The sequence below is a fragment of the Chanos chanos genome, chromosome 7 (genome assembly GCF_902362185.1).
Source record: "Chanos chanos chromosome 7, fChaCha1.1, whole genome shotgun sequence".
NCBI classification, from domain to species: Eukaryota; Metazoa; Chordata; class Actinopteri; order Gonorynchiformes; family Chanidae; genus Chanos; species Chanos chanos.
Window position 1 is genome coordinate 13,967,031 of NC_044501.1, and position 15,288 is coordinate 13,982,318.

A 15,288-nucleotide genomic window follows, 5' to 3' on the forward strand; every position below is an offset into this window, starting at 1 on the left:
CTGCTGCCATCGTGTGCCCAACCATCAAATAGCAATGACTTGCTACAATCACCCGGTTCAATAGCCAGAATCTCGAAGGATTTTCTGTGTGCTTCTGGAGCATAATTGATATGGCTGTGCAATATTCCCTCGCCTAGCAAATCCAGGGCTTTCGAAATGAAATCCGCTTATATTTCAATACGTGCTGTCTTGGCACTGTGTGAAAATTGGCTTTCATGGTCTCAGATCGAATAAAAGGTTTCGCTTGAACTAATTTTCAACATCCATCTGGGATATAGTCCCAAAACCTGACGCAGGCTTCCCCTCTGTTAATGCTGAGCCTGTCTGACTGTAAGCCTATTTTGAGAGGCTTAGCTTCTTTTTATATAGCTAGAGAAAAGTCACACAATTTAGACTGTCATGCAGACGTGTTAGGAGTCAGTAGGTTTGTTGTTGGAGGTTCTTAATCTGTGCTGTTATTTGATCTGCGGAGCAGGAAAACCCCACCTGTAGAGACGAATCTCACACTGATATCAGAGCCAGCATTTAGTCAGCAGATGAATGAAATGTGTACATATCTCTTCAACCTTTCATTCACTGAAAAAGGCTAGTATCTCTCTCTCTCTCTCACACACACACACACACACACACTTTCTTGATGTGATTGAATGGCATAGATGATAGAATGATGGATGTTAAATATTATTAAAACAGACACAATTCCAAAAATGTATTCCTTTGTAACAGAACTTATTTAAGATATTATAATATAATACACAGTGTAACTGTGATAGATCGATTTTTTTTTCTATATAATGACAGTGCTAATTTACTGGACAAATGACAGACATCAGGCATTGAGTCAATGGATTTTATCTCCTGTGTCAGTTAGACTTTATTCCTGAATGTCAAGTAAACAACACTGTTACTCCAAAGTGAACACTGTGCAATCACATTACATATTACTTGTCAGTAACTCAGCAACATACAGACTTACATGAATCTGAACAGGACACATGCTTCTTTCTCTCCTCCTATTCTTTTAACAATGCTCACACAAGGTCTACGTAAGGTCTATGTAACACAACTGACCACAAAATCATTGATTTTTATCAAGAGACCCATGTCTGGTCTTTTAATTTACATCCACAGAAACAGTTATAGCCAGAGTTCAAAAGGCTTCTTTAAGATCTTTAAAGGTGATCCACACCCCTATACAAACAGTCAGTTGGTTTGGTCCATAGCCTCATCTCTGTCTCTCAGTCTTTCTCCAACCCCCACCCCCCTCCTCCTCTTTTTTTCTGAGAGGACAGTTTGACTGGCCTACAAGTTCAGAATAAGTAATGACTCCAGCCTTCGTTGATGCAGTGCTGCCACAGTGGCCTTCAGTGTAGAGTCAACCTTGTGCTGTAGCGGTGGCAATATCAGCAGTTCTCTGATCAGCGGGCGTCAGAGCAGAGCTCTCATGTTCTCGCCTTCTGCTCTCACACTCATAAGTCAACGGATAAAAGAAAGAAGGTCTTATTTTTGGTTGTAGCCTGGATATGGAGGAGGAGGGGAGTAGTTAGCCATCCTGGGTGGGGTTGGTGTGTATGGAGGAGGCCTCATATCTGCTGGGTACATCTCGTAGTCGTAGTTGTAGGGTGGTGGAGGCCCTAGAGGAGAGAGAGAGAGAGGGAATAAGTGAGTGAGTGAGAGAATTATAGAATAGACAATAGAATAGAGCAGAATAGAATAGAACAGAATAGGATAGAGGATCACAAAATAGACAATAATATTGAGTCATACTATTAAAATAGGATATAGAGTGTGTTTTATAGCTTAAAATGGAGTTACTGGGAGTGCCTGCTTTACAGCTAAAGGCAGAGAGAGAGAGGGAAGGGGGGGGGGTCAAGGAATGAAATTACTAAAGACAGATATGATTTTGTTGTTATGCTACGTGTTAATCTAAACAGAATTCACTTTCTTTGCACTTCATTTTAGTGGTTAAATTAGTGAGAATCAACCCTACTTTTTACAGACGGTAATTACAGCATACACCATTCTACATTAGGTAGTTACAGTTTTATTATAGCAATAATAATGTTTGTATAGAGTAATTAATTTACTACAGCAGTAATGGTCTGTAGCTGCTGTGGAGTGTCAAAATGTTATATAACTGTTCTACATTTACTGCATGAGTAATGATGACCCATGAGTTATGACCTACTGGGATCCACAGTAACAGTAAACACTGTGCAGATGTGATACACAGCGTACATACCGACTTTACGTTGTGATACAACAAACTGTTTAATTTTTGTATTTGTAACATTAGGGAAACGGAGCTGCATTGCGTTGCTCTACGCAATGAGTATTTTAATAAATCAATGTTTTGGCCAAAATATGGACAAATGCGGTTCTTATTCGAGACCTGCATCCTTGGGAAAGCTGATCTAAAATTACTCTTAATCTCTGGCGACCTCTAGTGGAAAGACAAGTGTACTGCATGTAATCTTTAAACGATTTGGTTACCTGGGTAGCCTTGAGTCACTGTGTTAATGTAGGATGTGCTGAAGATTCCCACTCGTGCACCACGCCCGTTCTTCACGCACATACAGATGCACAAGAATACAGCTGCCACTGCCCCCATCAGGAAGACGACACCAAACACAATTCCTGAAATCGCCGTTCCTCTGGGGTATCACCCCCAAAAGACAGAGAGAGACACGTAAGCGCGGATACTCACATAAACAAAAGGCAAATACATCCATCAAAGCGGATGGAAGGCGAATCAATTATGCACAGATTTTTAATTAACTAATGGAGACAAGTAGAGGCATGATGCTCCATATTTCAGGCATCATCGATTCTAAACCTTATGAAGTGTTGTCTGGGTTATTTGGTCTCTAAGTGCTAATTGGATTTCGCTGTCATGGCTAATCTTTTTTTCCCAAGTACAGTCTGTACTTGATGTCTTTCTAGACTTTGAAGCATCATATGATCATATGGTCTGTCCAAATAAACAAACTTTTGATTCGCTTTGTTGCTCTGCGCTGTAGCATTGGGTTGCGATACTGCAAACCCGAATGAGCTTCATACTGACTTTACGAGTTTCTTTTTAACCCTCATTCCAGGAAGTATCTGATTCGTCGTTGAACTCGACCGTACAGCTGTTTGATATTTATTATTACTGAATGGATGTCCTCCTGGTTTTGTTTGTGCATAAACAGTGAGAGTCCGAGCCAACAGTAGTCACTGTTTTCTCTGGGGACAGAGAAGAGTTTTGGGAAGGAAACACGGGTCACCAGGGGGACAGGAAAGAAAGACTGCCTTTTACAGGCACCTGACCAAACATATCTACATGTCTCTGTAAAAGCACCCACCCAAATGTAGATTTTTATTGCTCTTTTGTTGCATGTGAATAAGGCACTCTTTGTGCATAACGTTCTGTAATAAAGACGTCAAAAGAATTTCTGATTTGGACTCTGTAGGTTCTGACTCATTTTATCTCTATGTGAATCTACTGCAGACCTGTTCATGTTGAGAATTTTAGTCTGGTTTTTGAACGGGCCTCACATAACTTTTTTTTAAGTAATCTTTGCAGAGTACATTTCAGCCCAGGAGGGCATAATCTCTGGGCATAATCTCTGGAATGCTGTGCTAGTACCAGACATGGCAAAAGCGAGAAGAATGTGAGAGGACAGCTGCTCTACAAGGGAGGGCGAGGTCACAGGTCAACTTCAGCTATTAGGTCAAGCAATGGAAGATGAGCTGAAAGGAGATGACCTGTGTTTGTGATCATATGTGCGTGAGTGTGTGTGTGTGTGGTGTAAGTGTATGCGTGTGTGTGTGTGTATATGTATGTGTGTGTGTGTGTGGTGTAAGTGCATGTGTGTATGTGTGTGTGGTGTAAGTGCATGCATGGATACGTGTGTGTGTGTGTGTATGTGTGGTGTAAGTGTATGCGTGTGAGTGTGTGTGTGTATGATGTAAGTGTATGCGTGTGTGTGTGTGTGTATGTGTGTTTGTGTGTGTGTGGTGTAAGTGCATGCATGTGTGTGTGGTGTAAGTGCATGCATGCATACGTGTGTGTGTGTGTGTGTGTCTGTGATGACTCACGACAGAACATCCCCCACGTAGGCGTAGTATGAGCAGCAGAAAGGAGGTACACCATCACAGCAATACTCAAGGCAACCATCACACTGAGCCTCTCCATGCCCTGCAGGATTCAGCACAATCAAGACATGGTTAACAATGCCAAATACACACAACACTAAACACAGGACACACAACCGCATACAGTAACATAAAACTGAAACCTCAATTAATATTCTGGGCCCCACTGAGGTTGAGGGATTGTTCCTTTGCAACCTTAAACAGTGGCATGGGTTAAATGATTTAAAGTCATCTTAATGTACCTCTGTATGGTGAATCAACAGTTCATTATTTCATATGTCATGGTTGAAAGATGATTAAAACAGTTCTCTTTGAACAATCGTATTTGTTCAGCATAAATGACCTGTCATGAAACATAATTCCAATAAATATGATATTTTAGGCTGTACAGTAATACTTGAATAACAATCCTAGTTGTCTGTATAGTTGATTGTATAGTGTTAATGGTGTATGATTTCACAAACTGAAGATCATCTTTTTATTTCAAATGCAGTCAAAACAGACACATTTGTGTTGAACATTACACAGTGCAGTAATGCATAATCTTTTTTTTTTATTATTATTATTTATTTACAGGCAGTATGCAGCAGCGCAGTAATGCATAAATGCACAAATGAAAAAGCTTTCTAGAGTGTCCTTTCAATGCAGGTACTGTTTTATGCCCAGAGCCTTGGTAAGCCAGAGAGGAGCCAGTCACATTCTGTAAACCATAGCTTGGCTATTCTTATCCTTCTGTTCTGCCCTCTCTTCCAGCTCTGTGTGTGAGCTCTGTATGGACTCGTCTGGTCCTGCCACATTCAAACACGCTTCCCTTCTCTTTTTCATTCTCACCTATTCACTGCCCTAAGTCTTTGCAGTGCCTGAATGCTTTGAATGATGCCTGGCTCCATTTGCAGTGACTAAGAGTACAGTGTATGAATCCAGTTGCTGCAGGGTATCTGATAAGTAGCATATATTTCAAGGCCCTGGCAAGTCAACAGCTTGCTATTCCTATGAGTAGATGTTATCCATAAATATCCATAAATACTGCAGATGTCTTTGTGTACAGATAAAAAGTGAGATCCAAAGTTGTCATATGCTTTTTTTTTCTTTTTCAAATATTTGTTTCTCCAAAACAAATGATTTCTCATTTTGAGATATGTAATCGTTAAATCCAATCTCTATCTCTTTTGTTTTTGCGTCTTGCATGGCACAAATAACATCAGCACACTAGCGTGTAATATGGTAGCAGCAGATTTTATAATTCGTCATTTATGTGGATCGACTTGTTCAACCATTCAAAACTTCGACGTGTTTTAATAGCACTAGTAGTACCATGTCCAACAGTACCATGTGGTCATTTAAAGTGTTAAAATTTTGACCACGAATTGTCACAGAAAACCTTAATGTCACGTCAAGAGTGCAGTATTTCCTAAAATGGATTAATCTATCTCTTTTATTTTGGTGGTGACAGAAATACGTTGTGCTTCCTCTTGAAACTTGGCTTCGCATAGCAATTACGCGCGTTTGATGTGTGTTCGTCTGACTATCCCTTCTAGCTGGGTGGTCCCAGGAGATCCTTGCTTTACTCCTGGGTCCTGTCGGTCAACACGTTTGGGACAAAGGCTCTATAGAACTACAGGAACCTACGGAGCTGGTATGAAACCCCCGTTCCACTTTTAAGTACGGTCGCGGCAAATGTGGCGGATAGCGTGTTATCAGTTCTATAGTTACAGAGTGTTATTTTTAAGACATTTTAAAGCCTTTTAAAAAATTCACACAGCACAGCTTAGTGTTCGAAATTCTATCTCTTGAGAAAGTGAGTGTGATGCTATAAAGTTATGTAGGCTAATTGAGTTCCTCTGAGTAGACGGCAAAAGAATAGATAGCACGATGTTTAAAAATGACTGCAGAATAAGACTTTGTTATATCGAAGATCACTGACGTTATCAATTTTTTATGCTCTCCCAAGGCTGAAAACTCGCTCCAACTTTACCGCGGGCTGAATAAATGAAATATTAACCTATTGTTAAACTGCTCTGTTCCCAATAAATTATTAACAGACAAACACTTTTAGTGGATTAAAAAACCTACAGCTTTCATTTGAGTGGATTTGTCATTTAAGTATGCCTTACCGGCAAAGAGGCAAAGAAGAAGTGAGTCCCTCAGGAGTTTCCACCCGGTTTGTGAACTCGTTGTCCTGGGACTTTCCATAATGTGTTAGTTTTTCTTTATCTTGTAAAAGGCGTCACAAACTTCTACTTACACATTTAACACGAGTAACGACTGAGCAATGTCACACTAAATCCTTTTTAAATTCGATGGACCACTTAAAACTGCCGCTGGTGATGGCTTGCAATGGATGGCAAATTCAAGCTGAGTCGAACAAGTTAAAACATGTACATTTTTTTTTTAAATTTACAGCATTGTAGTAGTCCACGTGCGTCTGCCTTCAGTAACTGTTCCTTGACTGCTTCGTCTTTGTTTTTTTGGTTCTTCCTCTTGCTATTTTCCTTTCTGTGCTCCCCCTCCCCCGTCGCTATTTGCTCAAATTACTCTGTTGGCTGTGGTGGGGAGCCAAGATGCAACTGAGCGAGGACTGTTCACAGTTCTCCGGTAAAACACTGACACCGCCTCCGCGTCACGACAACCAATGCTGTGATCAAAGTGGACGTTCATGAACAATTACCCATGGAAGAGTGGATAGTCTCACGATTATTCCGGTACAGCATGATTTCGGTACTCTTATAGGCCTGTCAGTGTTTACTTTTGGTACTTCATGATTCTAAATTGCGGCTCCTTCTCAGGGCTTTTGCTCCTTGTCTGAATGTCCCTGGTGTCTATTTTTACAAACCTCTTATTCTTTGCTCACGAATCCTTTCTTTGTTACCTGTCGCTGACCTCCTTGGTCATAAAACAACGAAACAATAAATAAGACATTGTACAGCTGTGTCCACATTTTTGAGCCATTATTATTCTCTGCTTCTTTTTCATGTTCTCTCAACATTTCCCAGCAATGTTTGTCATGACTGAGTAAAGGGTCCTGTTATGAATGCGGAAGGAGACGGTTGGCAAGGCCTTCTGTTGTTCTCTTTAAAAAGGCTCTGTTTGCCATATTTGGTAGCAGATATTCTCATCTGTTTTATCACCTCATACCTGTTTATTATTATATATTACTGTAATCAATTACAGACTAAAGTTAATCATGATAAACTTTTAAGATGAAATTATCTGAGCATCTTGTCAGCTCTTCCTGGAGCCTGGAACAGCTATATAAATTTTATTGGAATACCACCCAGAAAATAAGGCCATTAAATCAATCATTACATGCAGATGTTGAGCCATTTTTCTTGAGCTATTTTCTTATCCCTCCTTATATAGCGGAGATCCATGTGGTAGGTAGCACTATCCGTTTCTGGCCAGCTCTCTGTGCGAGGGCATCATTTCGTAGTCCTCCCTTGTCTTGTGGTATTTAGATACCCCAAATCTGCGGCAGATGGCTTAGCCTTTCTTGGTGCAGTGGTGGTGCCAACTCCTCGACCAAAAGAACCACTCTCCACATGTTTTCTACCCAATTACTCTATTGTGTTATGTAACTAGATAATGTATTTGGTGAACCAATTATGGCTTTATTCCTCCTCCAAATGGATCTGGAGAGTGCTCTGCTCTTTTTCTGTGACTCAGGGGGGACCACTTTCTCCTGCCATGTGCTGTATTCTCTTCCATACTCTTTCGTCTCCATTTTTGGCTGGTTTTGTTTAGTTGATCATAGGCCTGTGTAATGGCTATAAGAGCCATGTGAGTAGCAACATGTTTGCTGTGTGACTGTAATAGTGTTTTACTGTAGTACTTATTTGTGATCACTTTACCCTCATGGTGAACCATGTGGGTTGTGGTGACAATGTTCACCAGTAAATGTTATCAGTTGTTTCCATTGGCAAGACTTGTCATTTTACTTCTTTACTGTACAGGTATCCATCAAACTTAATCTTTTTTTCTTAGATTTTTTTATAAAACTTTATTGGAGAGAGCCAACGTACTGCAGTTTTCCTCTGGAGAAATACATTTAAATGGTATGTACTTGATACCTCCACCCAGTGGCCGAGAGAGGTTTTAAACTCTGCCTCAGGCGAAAGGGCTTTTTTTTGCTCTCTGGCAACCCATTCTAAGGGGAGTCATTAGGAGACCCATTTGGGTTGTGGGGGCTGCATGTTCTAACAGTCACGTGCCACATACAATACCTGATTAAATAAATTAGCTCACATCCTGAGCCAAAGGGGCAGAATTGTTTGTCAAATCAGACACTGTCATGCTTTGTTGGAACAAATGCCTGGGACATCTGGCTCTGGTTGAACACCCCTGATTGAGGTTGCCGCACTGACTGACTGGATAATTAGTCTCTTTTAAACTGTCTGTTCTTATTCAAGCTTTCATTGCTTTCATGTTTGTATATGAATAGTCATTCATTAGCTAGAACTGGTACCATGTTGAGTCTTCTGTTTGATTCTCTTCCTCTGACTGAAATAATTATCTGAATGTGTAGTATGTGTTTTATCCCCAGACCCCCATCCCTTCAGAAATGCCTGCAATAAGACACCATATCAATAACATTTTCCACAGGTCAATGTGATACTTTATTCATAAACCTAAGACCATTTATAATACTGCATAAATACTCTATATAATCTACATCCTTCTGTTATTTCAATAATAATAACAACAAATTAAAAAATAAAACAATAATAAAAAAAAAGCCACAAGATGATATTAAACAGGCTGTACAAAAATAAATAATGTTTGGATATTCTGTACAAAAAAAAAACACCTCATTAAAAACATAACCTTCTCAGAAGGCAGGAGAGACTTACTTATGAAGTAGTAGCAGGAGAGAAGTCCCTCACTAGATCTCCAAACACACACACACGCACACACACACACACTCATGCTCACCCACAAAAATGCGTGCAGACACTCACACACACACAAACAAACACACACACACACACACACACACACACACACACACACGGTCACTTACGGCCACTCGCGCTCTCCTAAGGTTCATAAACCATGCTCTTTGGTCTCTCTCCCCCTCAGTCTGCATTGGCCCTCATTTTGGAGCATGGCTTTGAAAATTTTTACATTATGTACTGTGTAGGCAGAAAAGTTCAGGTGAATTCTTTACACCAATTGCAGTGTTTGAATAGCAGCGTGTGTGGTCTGGCAAGGTTTTGGCAATAGGAGAAATGAGAGTGTATATATGCTCTGCAGCTTAGCAATGAGAGGTTTGTATTTGTGGTGGGAGAACTTCTAAGTTGATTTGAGGTCTCCCTTAACTGATAATTCATCCCATTGACATTGTCCATCTAAAATCAACCCATATTCTTTTGGATGTGGGTAGCATAGAAAAGATGAACACACCCTACCCCACCCATATTAAGATATTACTCTCTTCTATGTGAACATGCCATAAATCCTCTCTTACATCTGCCATATATATGTGATATAAACCTCTGTCCGGTCCAGCTCAGACAGACTATACAAACATGAAGACATAATGATACTTACATATTGCATACATACTCACACTCATACACACACCCACACACTCAAAGTATTAACATGCATCAGCACCAAAAGCAGCAGAGGTGTCCATATAGTGTCCATATGCTTTCCTCCATTTTGGATATGGTAACAGGGACACGCTGTGCCAGCTGTGTGTCCCATGCCCAGTGTTGGATAGGCGGGAAGATGGTGCTGGAGGGATGGTTGATTGCAGTCACTGTCACGGGTGGGATCCCCGAACTGGATTGCTGGATCCTGAACCCTGCTCTGCTTCAAGATACAGCGAGCAGGAGAAGTTCATCTGGGTTGCCTCTATGCTAAACTGTTAGCTTTAGCAGGCACTCAGGTTGCACAAGTCCAGTAGGGGTCGAGGCCGATCTTTGGTATTGCAGCTCTCGTTGGGCAAGGTGTGACCATCATGTGACACACAATGGAGTGTACGTTTCCGGAAGCCCCGTCCACAGGTCTTGGAACATGCTGACCACTCTCCTAACAGCCAAGTGGGACATGGGTTTGCGGCACATGGACGCGAGGAGGGAGGACGTAGTTCCTCGGGACAGTCTTTTGAGGGTCGACCTTGGCCATCAAGGCAGAGGACATCCCTCTTTTGGGTTCCAGTACCGCAGGTCTGTGAGCAGGGCCCCCATTCTCTCAGAGTCCACTCCGCACCCCCCAGCTCTCTAATGGCATTGATGGATGGTCGGTTTGAGCCTGTAGCAGGACGTGGAGCAAAGTAGCTGTACTTGACACGTGGCCGAGGGGAGTCGCCAACAGAGAGCACTTGGATAGTCAGAGGCTCTGGCAATGGGGCAAAGCTACGCAATCGCTCCATGGTTGCAGAAGAACCGCTGTAGCGCAACAGTGCCCCTCGTAGAGAGATATCTGTCTCCAGGGTGGTCAACTTGTAATCACCATTTAACAAATAGGTACCATCTTGCCGACGGACAGCCAGGTAGCTGTTGTCATTGCGGCGGCCACCAGGGGAACGCTGCTTGACATCCAGGTGCGTAGCACCAGCAGGGATCGTAACCACATCCTGATATCCAGGTCTAGAAAGGTCAAAAGAAAATGAAAGGTAAGTCTAAACACTTGAAATCTGCGACAGGATACAAAACAAGACCAAATGGTATTAGATAGCAAGCAGGCTCAGGGCTAACCTGGCACGTTCCATCGATCCCGAAACTTTCTTACAGGTAGACCCATCTCCTCCGCACACACCACACTTATCAAATCGGCGATTGGAGCCAATGACACGGTCACAGCCAGCTTTGACGCACTGGCCTTGGACACAAACAGAGGTTGAGTCTGGGGTGCAAGGAGTGCCATCAGCCACCTGAGAAGAAAGTCAAACGAGCCAAGTTAGATTCACAAATCAGCAACTACACTTTTATTTCAGAACCAAAGATTTTTTTCCAGTAAATGTGTTATAATTGTCTGGATATGTGTGGTTGTGCATCCTGTAAGGTCTAACTTACCTTAGGTTTAAGTATGAAGAAATAGCCTGTTCCTTTGGCACGGCATACCAGTTTGCAACGGTCTTTGGGTGACACGCCAGCATACTTTGGCACCCACTCAACACCTTCACTGGAGCCGAATGACATGTGAGAGGAGATGTCATTGTGTGCCAGACACTGCTCCTCACGGAATGTCAAACCTAAAGAGAAGACAAAAGAGAGAGAGAGTAAGCCTTGGGCTCAGATGTCAATAGTGTATCTCTAAGGCTAGTCATGACCTAGTCATTCAATATTGTATGTCTCTTACCATTGGTGTCAGGGCAGACTTCAGTGTTGCAAGAACGGTACTGTATCCGTTTGCCTTCACAATATTTTCCTCCATTTTTGGGTGTTGGATTGTCACAGACCCTGAAAGAGTACTGCACACCTCCTCCACAGGTGCGTGAACACTCCCCCCAAGGTCCCCAGGGTCCCCATCCACCATTGACTGGAATCTATAGCACAAGACAGCACAGTTAGTCTCCAACCAAAGGCACATAATTACCCAATCAGGGTTCACTGTGAAAACATGAAAGAGTCTGACTGATAACTATTTGGTCTTGTGAACCTTACCTGGAATTTTGCAGCCTCACTCTTGCTCAGGCATTGGCCAGCCAGACAGTAGCTGTCATGACCACAAGGAGTGCCATCAGCCCAGGGAAAGTTCTTGGTTTGGCATACAAGGAGGCCATTCGAAGTGGTCACAGTACACCAAAGTGCAGCACAGGTGGTGCTCAGATCAGGACAGTGCTGGGACTCCTCACCAAATGTGAGACGGCATTGTCTGTCTGCGTCGTACACGGTGCCTGGCAGGGCTTGGGGCAGTGGCTGAGGTTTCTGGGGCTTGTCTAACAAGCACTGGCCATGGCCATTATCCAGGAAGGAGGTGATCATCAGGGCACTGCATGGAGACCAAGGCTGCAGCTGATTCAGGTTGGACAGGGTGGACGCCATCATGTGGGAACTCCAGTGGTCACCGTTCACACTGGCACACTGCTTGGCATCATCATGGGGCATGTTGAAAACATGACCTGTAAGGAGAGGGCAAAAAAACCCATATAAGGACCTGGTTTTAAGTAAGAGAGAATGGAATTTGTATGTTTATACTTGATCGCACCATTTGTCTTCATTGAAAGATGGATATGCCTTACCCAACTCATGTGCCACCGTAAAGGCAGCCTGCAGTCCATCGTCTTCTATAATGGAGCAGCTTCTATCGGGATCACATGCTGTGCCAACATCTGCCATACCGAGGGTGTCACATGAGTGGGCACCACACAGGTCCTGTAAAAGGCAGGGGAGATGAAGAAAATTTTATATAGGTTCTTAACTGTGAAGACATCATGTCACTGTCATGCACTCTCTCTAAAATCACACATGTTGTCTGTGTTTCTCACCTGTCTGGTGAATAGCACAGCTGTATCGTAGTGCTCTGGGTGACGATCACTTGGTGGGTTATGTTGCCGTTGCCACTGGCAGAAGTTCCTTAGAGTGAGGGCGGCATTGGAAGATACCTGAGGTCCATGCTCTTCCTCATACACCACCAGTAGCTTTACCACTGCCAGTGTGATGGAGTTATGAATGGTCGGGTGTTGGTACAGGCGTGATGCCACTGCCATTATTGTCAGTAGATAGGGTTTCAGCCCTGCCCCATGAAACTCCACCATAGACTGGTCTGCCACCAGCATAATCTCCACATAACGCGGTGTGGACACGAAGCGACGAGATCTGTGATGTCCTAGAAGAGGTAAGGACAGGAATATGAGTTACAACTTGATCAATTACACTCAAGAGCAAGTCATTCTTTTTAATAAAGTGTAGACCCTAATTCATGAAAAAGTGACTCTTGGAGTCTGTAGAGGGTATGTAAAGAATTAATAGTTTCAAATTAATAGAAGGTGGTTAAAGGTCTTAAAACAATGTTTCTCAGGTTACTTAGTACTCCTCTCATGACTTAGCACAACTTCTGCTCCGCCCTTAACTACAACAACAAAAAAAAACTAAAGGGGATTCTCACTAAAGAAGAAAAGTTTGAGGAAAAAGTACTCCCGGGGAAAATGCCTGACAGAGCTGACCTAAGCAACGTGTGGTACCAGGAGGCGATTTTAGAAGTCTCGCCAGTTCTCCATGCCCCGCCTTCTGTCACTCCCCCAATCCTCTCCCTACGCACTACATACCCGCCCCTTCCTTCTGCGTATGCGGACAAAGTTTTACCGTCTCCCTATTAACCCTCGCTATGCACCGGTTAGGTGTGGGTCATCCACATTCAAATGTCTTATATGGTATGTAGGACGTTTTAAACGCGTCAGGCTACTTGAGTTATCGACTTATCTCAATCGAATTGTCACTTCTATGGATGAAAAGATAGGTTCATGGGTCTGCGGTACCGTGTAGTGAACTCCCCAGAGACATTTAATCAGGCGGGGTCATTTATTTCATTTACCAGTGGACTCTTGCTGTCAGAGTCATCAGAGATGATGAAATTTAGATTCAGCTGATGATTTTAATGGTTTACGTTCCCCGCAAAATAAAATTTTTCATATGTAAAAATCTTATAAGAATGATATAAGAATTACCTTTTGGACCAGGTGTTTCGTTCTCTGGGCTTGGATTTGTATCTTGATTTTCTGGAACTCTCTCCTCCTCCTCATTGACACCGCACTTAGAGCTGCTTTCCTCACCCAGATGTCCTCGACCTCTACGACGAATGATGTGGAGGTCGTCCTCTGTCGGTTCTCCATTTCCACTCTTGTTAGTGGGTTGGATGAAATATTCTTCACCGCCGACATAGAAGCCACCCTGCAGTCCATGGCATAAGTTGAGTGCTGCTGCAGAATTCGCTTCGCCGTTGACAGTCCCAGAGAAGAAGCATTGCGCTTCCTTTGCACTGTCAAACTCTGGCTGCACCTCCAAATCTGGTTTCCCCACCAGATGGAATACAAACCCAGGCGCCAAGAAGGTTTGGTCCGGCTCCAACTCCAAGATCATCCGATTACCAAAGACATCCAGCTGGTAGAAGCGTTTCTCTGATTCCTTCTCTCGAGCCTCTGCTGTCAGAGTCCGCCACTGCTCGCCCTCACCCTCGGATGAGTCGAGTCTTACCGGTATCACAGTGCTTTCCTCCCATGCGCGCTGAGCAGCGTTAACGCACAGGGCGGCAATGAAACCTAACGCTACACGCAGAAAAGCCATCATATTCCCGGCAGATCCCAATGTTAAAGAGAAATCTGATGTAAAATGACTGCGTGGACGCGACGACAAAATCCGTCAATAATTTTTCAGTTGTTTGCGAAAAGCCTGAAAGACGTCCGTGCGCCAAATGTATGTGAAAGGAATAAACAAGGACAACTCGAAAAAGTATTGTTAGTATGGATACAAATCCAGTGCAAAACCCATATAACTGTCTATCCTGAATATTTATTATGTCACAATAAATAAGATACTCTTTCTGCCTAAACTTTAACTTCTCTGTCACCTAGTTCCTTGACAAGTTAAATTCCGAATCGATTCCTCGGAGCGAAGGTTACTTTCTGTCTTTAAGTCTCTTTTGAATGATCATCAGCTGTCTGAGTTTCCCTTGAGCTCTCAGAACAGTTTCTCCACAGTCTTTTCGAGTTTCTCCTCTCTTTTTCTCTTAGAGACTTGTACAGCCCGGCTTGCTATATATGCCTCTGCATGAGCCCACCCCTTTCCTGGAGACCCTTTGATCTTACGGCAGCGAAATCTCGTGCGCAACAAAACGCAGCAGACCTGGAGCGTAGCCATAATAATCAATCATAGTAGAGTGGGACGCTTCTGGTGGAGCAAGCTTTTTTTTTTTTCCCTCGACCCCTCTATTTGGGCGGGACTGTCTATTTCACCCTTTATTGTCTCTCTCCTTTACACGTCCGACTTCTTCTGTTAGACTTTGAGTTGTGATTTGTCAAATTACATTTCCCTCACGTTTATACACTTGAGTGGTTTATACAAGTTGCGGTTTAATTAATGACTGAGGAAGAGTTAGTTAAAAGTTTTCTGGTCAGCTGCAGTATACTCGCAGCCTAGTTTAGGAGAATAGTTCACTGCGGCCAACTCCTTCTGTCCTGCCAAGCGGCTGAGCCTCGGCGCTGTCTAG

At 43.0% G+C, this 15,288-nt stretch overlaps 2 protein-coding genes across 2 annotated transcripts; both read right to left on the reverse strand.

The window, feature by feature from the left end:
- Positions 1-1,500: 1,500 nt before the first annotated feature.
- Positions 1,501-6,330, reverse strand: cyyr1 (cysteine/tyrosine-rich 1). The gene is made up of 4 exons (XM_030780916.1): positions 6,252-6,330; positions 4,081-4,180; positions 2,494-2,654; positions 1,501-1,634 (listed from the first exon to the last, which is right to left on the reverse strand). Exons 1-4 carry the CDS (start codon positions 6,328-6,330, stop codon positions 1,501-1,503), a joined length of 474 nt encoding a protein of 157 aa, XP_030636776.1.
- Positions 6,331-9,126: 2,796 nt separating this feature from the next.
- On the reverse strand, positions 9,127-14,469 carry adamts1 (ADAM metallopeptidase with thrombospondin type 1 motif, 1). The gene is made up of 8 exons (XM_030780484.1): positions 13,751-14,469; positions 12,572-12,912; positions 12,326-12,458; positions 11,748-12,205; positions 11,443-11,629; positions 11,157-11,335; positions 10,839-11,014; positions 9,127-10,730 (listed from the first exon to the last, which is right to left on the reverse strand). Exons 1-8 carry the CDS (start codon positions 14,367-14,369, stop codon positions 10,013-10,015), a joined length of 2,811 nt encoding a protein of 936 aa, XP_030636344.1. The 5' UTR covers positions 14,370-14,469; the 3' UTR covers positions 9,127-10,012.
- Between the last annotated feature and the right edge of the window lie 819 nt (positions 14,470-15,288).

Excerpts from the sequence above, each read along its gene's own strand:
- cyyr1 (XM_030780916.1), bottom strand. The coding sequence starts at position 6,330 with ATGGAAAGTCCCAGGACAACGAGTTCACAAACCGGGTGGAAACTCCTG. Across the intron at positions 2,655-4,080 it reads TACGTGGGGGATGTTCTGTC|AGGAACGGCGATTTCAGGAA; the intron begins GTGAGTCATCAC and ends GTGATACCCCAG. Across the intron at positions 1,635-2,493 it reads AGTGACTCAAGGCTACCCAG|GGCCTCCACCACCCTACAAC; the intron begins GTAACCAAATCG and ends TCTCTCCTCTAG.
- adamts1 (XM_030780484.1), bottom strand. The coding sequence starts at position 14,369 with ATGATGGCTTTTCTGCGTGTAGCGTTAGGTTTCATTGCCGCCCTGTGC. Across the intron at positions 12,459-12,571 it reads CTGTGCTATTCACCAGACAG|GACCTGTGTGGTGCCCACTC; the intron begins GTGAGAAACACA and ends TGCCTTTTACAG. Across the intron at positions 11,630-11,747 it reads GTGAGGCTGCAAAATTCCAG|ATTCCAGTCAATGGTGGATG; the intron begins GTAAGGTTCACA and ends CTTGTGCTATAG.